The sequence below is a fragment of the Vigna umbellata genome, chromosome 11, assembly GCF_029865625.1.
Source record: "Vigna umbellata cultivar VRB3 chromosome 11, Vumbellata_1.0, whole genome shotgun sequence".
NCBI classification, from domain to species: domain Eukaryota; kingdom Viridiplantae; phylum Streptophyta; class Magnoliopsida; order Fabales; family Fabaceae; genus Vigna; species Vigna umbellata.
The window spans coordinates 5,539,471-5,544,956 of NC_142175.1; the positions used below are offsets into that span (position 1 = coordinate 5,539,471).

At 34.5% G+C, this 5,486-nt stretch overlaps 1 protein-coding gene across 1 annotated transcript; it reads right to left on the minus strand.

Annotated features, from left to right (window-relative positions):
- Positions 1–1,909: 1,909 nt before the first annotated feature.
- LOC148190830 (protein trichome birefringence-like 3) lies at positions 1,910–4,775 on the minus strand. The gene is made up of 6 exons (XM_088101705.1): positions 4,570–4,775; positions 4,219–4,459; positions 3,563–3,734; positions 3,128–3,327; positions 2,820–2,978; positions 1,910–2,515 (listed from the first exon to the last, which is right to left on the minus strand). Exons 1-6 carry the CDS (start codon positions 4,748–4,750, stop codon positions 2,185–2,187), a joined length of 1,284 nt encoding a protein of 427 aa, XP_087957831.1. The 5' UTR covers positions 4,751–4,775; the 3' UTR covers positions 1,910–2,184.
- Between the last annotated feature and the right edge of the window lie 711 nt (positions 4,776–5,486).

Below are 5,486 nucleotides of genomic sequence, written 5' to 3' on the forward strand. Positions count from 1 at the left end.
GTCTTATGTTTAGTTTTGTTGTTCCTTTTTTTTTATAGCTCTTTGTTACCCTAAACTGGTTTTTCTATGACATATGGGCACAATACTGATATAATACTTCCTTCCAAACCAATTTTGGGATGACACAATTCAAATTTTTTTTATGGTGTACAACCTCTTAATCTTCTTAAATAAGTGAGGGACTCCATGAAACTCCCTTTATTGTAAGAAATATTATTGCATAGTGATCAAACATTGTTATGTCTTAAGCATATATAATTTTATGAAAGTACAAAATATAATGAAAAATATGTACATAAAAAATGAGTTCATAAGGATTTCTAAGGGAGAAAGCTTATGTTAGTTAAACTCCAACCATTAGACAACATTCAATACTGCTTCACGAAAATCATAAGCTTAGCTCTTGTTAGTTTGTGTTGACAACAAGTTTTATTTGAAATACTCTCTAATATTATGATTTACGGTAAAATAATTTGAGTAGTACATAAACTATTTATAGGCCCTCAATCTTGGCCCTTCAACTACATGCAATAAATACAACTATTACCAAAATACAATAAATACACAGTTACCCAACTACTACCAAAATACTATCAATGAACTTCTAGTCTTAAACACAACTACCCAACTACTACCAAAGTACAATTTAATGAACTTCCTAATTATTACTAAGAAGTACTCCTATCTTTCTCATTTTCCCATCTACCCTCGTTTAAGTTTATCTAACAAAATCCCCTGAAAATTTAAATACTTCTTTTTATTCATCATTTAAGTTCTTCTATCCCGGCTTCCCACATGCAATAACTTCTCTCATCCTGTGCTTGTTCATTTTATTAATAGTCAAAGTCTTCACTTTCTTCATGGTCGACTTTTCTTTGATTCTGGTTGACTTGTTCTCTCCATTCTCAGTGACCAATTTGTTCTTAATTTGGTTCTTTTCTATCTCAATGGCTAATTTGTTCTTGTTTTTGAATGACTTCTTCTTAACCTTGATCGACTTGTCCTTTGCTAGGTTCTTTATTATCCATGTGGCAAACTTGTTAGTAACCAGGTTCCAGTCAATAGGTCGAGCTCCTTTTGAGAGATCGAACCATTCCCACATATTGTTGTACTTAATTGCACCTATTTTTTTATCCATTGCAAGTTACCATTTCTCATCTTGCTCCTCTAGTGCAACTCTCAGATCCTTCTTTGCTTGCAACTGTTCTTACAATTTTGAAACATTTTGTTCAAGTTCCAAGTGTCCCTAATGCAAAAACCTACTTTTCTTCTCTCCAAGCTTGCGTGTAACTTTGTATTGTCTCTAACTTCCTTTATAATTATTTGCTACAAATCGCTCTTGCAAGTTCTAACCTTTGAATAAGAAACTCATCTCTACACATGTTCGAGATATTTGAGCTCTCCACTTGCTCCACCGACTTAACTGATGTATCAATGTGCTCTACAAGCTCTCCATGTCCCTTTTTGAGCTATTATAGATCTCCACACCTTTTGCCAAGCTTTCTATGCTATTCAGGCACCCTATCAAGTTGTCTGGGCTACATCCCATTATCAACAACATTGTTTCTTCTTCAACTTCTTCGGTGAAATTGGTTGTCTCTTCTCTTCTTAATACATAACTACTCAACTACTACCAAGATACTATTAATGAACTTCTAGTACCCAACTACTACCAAAGTACAATTTAATGAACTCCATAATTATTATTGAGAAACACTCCTATCTTTTGTTATTTTCCAACTATCCTCATTTACGTTTACCTAACAGTTTGGTCCTTTCGTAATATTATACAGAATTGGATTTGTTGCTTATAAAGTCTCATTACCATCTATAGTGAAGATCCAACTAGTTTTTCCTGTTTCTTTGTTGAAACCGTGCAAAGGAGAACCTTAGTAAAAATACTTGCCTTTTCCACTTTTAACTAATGAACTTTGTCCAGTTATCCAGCCACTTAAGGCATTACAATCTTTCCTTTCCTTTCATTAACACATTGTTAAAGAAAGATGAATGTGATTACATGGCTTCTTATATATAATTGACATCTTCATGTCAAGAAAAGACCAAAAGATGATACAAACGCTAATGAAGGATGACTTGGGACAGTAGCTTTACATATTTGACATCTTCATGTCAGGAAAAACAGAAGCAAATGTCCTTGTTACACCAATACTGCCAAAAAAGGTGTTACAACATTGCCAAAAATATTTGATTCCATGTGTCTGGAACTCCAGGCAAACACCAATGAATGCAATCTGCATTTCGTGGGTTGGCCCTTTCCTCCTCAGTCAAAATTTTGCCCCCAGTTTCACTGTAAACAGAAGAATGACCATCAATCCTATACTCTGAGATCTGTGTTATGTTGATCACATTCACAGGAACTTTCATTCTCTCCACCACTTTGGCCACCACACTCATCATATCCTTGTTTGACCCACTTCCCCAGTGGTTCTTCTTCTTCACTGGCTTTGTCTCATTGAAGCATTTGATACCATCCTTGTGGCCCCAGTCTGCACTTCTGAAAACATCACATTTGAATTGTTAGAATGAATCATGAGTTCAGGGTTTACCTAACATGATTTTTAGAGCCATTTGACATAAAACTTAAGACCTATCTCTTATGCTTTTACCATCAAGATAACTTTTGAACTGTTTGAACCATACAAACATGAAGTTAATTATGAATTTAACTAGAGTGCTATGCATGCTATATTTTAAAATAATTAGATCAATGTAGAACAATTTGTAATAAGCTGATATTATAGAAGTCTTATTGATTATGGAATGCCAAAGCATGGAGTTTGAGAGAGAAATAGACAAACTTTGTGTGTGCAGGTGACATGGTTGTGAAGAAGACCCTGGTTTTGTTTGGATCAATAGTTGAGTCAACCCAATTGGCCCAAGTCCTCAAACCAAATTTGTAAGCAACTGGTGTATCCAATTCTTCATACCCTTCTTCTCCATTGGCAAATGAACCCCATCTGCAATAATTAAGCTAAAGTTTACTTGGACATCATTTTCCTAAGTTTAGTTAAACATCAAATGTTACTGAATTTTCACAAAAGAAACGATCATGAACAACAATGGTGAAAGCTTATGCACTGATGATGATCCACCAAAGAGAACTTACAGTGCTTTTACTCTAAGGCCACTCATCCACCATACATAGGTATTGAAAACAAGGATATCAACTCCTGTCCAGTTTTTGGCACGCTCTGTGATTTCATCCACTTTTATTATTCTCTTCTTGGGGTCTCCTATGATATGAATGTCACTGTTGGACTCCACTAAAAATGGTGCCCAATAGAACTCTATGGTAGCATTATATTCCTAAATGAAACACATGTAATAGAAGAATTAGCCTTGGTTTCTTAGTTCTTGAAGTGATATCCAACATTTAGCATGTTCAATTCAAAGGATATCTATGAGCAGTTTTTGAATTTTTATTGCATTTACACGATTCTATTATGCCGTGAACTATCTAGAAGTTGAAGAACATAAAGAGAATGATTTTATGTTGCATAGCTAACACTATATATGAAGTGATATCTACTTGTGTCATTACCTTGGCTCTGAAGACAGAATGCACACGCCCTCGTTTCATTGACTTTTTCTTTTCAGGTATCACACCTTGCACCAGACATACAAAAGATTCCCACTGGTTTCTTTGCAGCGAATCCCCTACAAATAATAGCCTCTTTCCTTGAAGCTTTTTGAGGGCCAGCTCTGGATTAAACCTACCAATTGTTGTAAGTTCAAAATGTAGATCACATCAGTAGGACATACTCCTCTATGAACATAAAGTACAAGATAAATAAAGCATGGTTGAACTATTTTTTGGTTTATATAGTCTTTTGTATTCCAAAAAGTTTATGAAGTTTTAGTTTCTGCAGAGTTTTTCTTGTTCGTTTATCACCACTAAGATGATTCGTTAGCAGTTTTATATCACTGGAAACTCGTGTTGAATGGACAGATACAATATCAATAAAATCTGAATCTAACTTATATAATAGATTGACATTATCTTTAATTCAAAATCTTAAAATAATGAGAATATGAATCTTCTTTTTTATAAATACTCAACCTTTTCATCTTCATGTATAAGACTTAAACTCGCACTTAAATTTTTAATAATATAAACTAAAACTTACGGAACCAAATGATTTTGAAGACCAAATGAATAGTTTAATCATAAAACAAAATGTTATCTGTGAGACTTACGGGGGCAAGGTGCAATCTTCTGGCTGCCACTCCCAATGGAGGTAGTCAGAGTCATTCCTTCCATTTTTGACACATGAAAATTGTCTATCTATGTATGGACAACTTGAGTCTGAGTACAAAGGCTTCAATGAACTGTTAAATACCCATTTTCCATTTGCAACATTGCACTCTTCTGGGTCAAAATCGAACCTATCATCAGTCCATGAGGCATTTGCAAACACTTCCTCACTCTTTTTATCATCTGTTGAGCATCACAAAATGAGACATGGCTGAGTTAGAACCTAATGGTGAGAAACAAATCATGCAAAGATAATATGAGATATAATTTTGGAATCTGTGAAGCTAACTTACTAGACTTTGATTTAGTGTGCTTTCTAGTACATGTTTTGAACTTGAAAATGGAGCTGGAGTTAGGGAAACTTAGTCTCTCAGCATACAAAACTGCTATGAAGAGAAGAACACAGATTGTGGTGATAATGATGGGCAGAGGAAGCTTTACTCTGGGAGGCTTCATTGTGCCTGAAGGGATCATGGGAGGGGGGCTTAGAGAGGATTAAAGATAGCCAAATGGGAAGAAAAAGTATGAACCAATACACATCACAACAGAAGGATGGTGACATTTTTGAGACTTGAGAAGCTTTTTGAGTAGGAGTGAAGTCAAAGCATAGTATGCTTTGGATGTGAATAATCTATGTTAGAGGATACTGGAGTTTAAGAAATGATTAAGAAGGTTAAGATCTTGAACTTGTCTTATGTCTCCATGTAGTGAAAGCTATACATTGATCCAACCACTATGCTTATGTAGGCCATGAAGAACAACATAGTTTAGAAGGTTTGTTGAATCTCTCATATTCACACTCTTCCATGACTTGTGTTGTAGCATGATTACATATTTGTTCATACCAACTGATAGATGATGTTTGTCCATTACAGTTAGAGAAATAGTTATTCTTATACATTATTTCTTCTTAGCCAATCTTTTCACATACTTTTTTTTATATTTTGCTGCATCTGTGTCTGGCAATGGGTCTTTCTCCATGTTCTATATTCATGAACTGAATCCAAACATTTTTCTTAGGAAGCACAAACATTTAACAGTAATTGTTGAATGTGTCTTGGAAATGTGGTTGTGTCATAGGGACATTCTGATTGTTACACGTAATTGTTTTGGAACTTGAAAAAGAACTTCCTTTTCACTTTCCTACTTTGTTTGGTACATCATCAATTTGTTATATCAGTGAATTATAACCTTTTTTTTATATTATGTT

What these genes read in the sequence shown, in the direction of transcription:
- LOC148190830 (XM_088101705.1), bottom strand. Translation starts at nt 4,750, where the DNA reads ATGATCCCTTCAGGCACAATGAAGCCTCCCAGAGTAAAGCTTCCTCTG. An exon ending in GCACACTAAATCAAAGTCTA is followed by an intron (nt 4,460 to 4,569) that starts GTAAGTTAGCTT and finishes GATGCTCAACAG; the next exon opens with ATGATAAAAAGAGTGAGGAA. An exon ending in ATGTCACCTGCACACACAAA is followed by an intron (nt 2,516 to 2,819) that starts GTTTGTCTATTT and finishes TGATGTTTTCAG; the next exon opens with AAGTGCAGACTGGGGCCACA.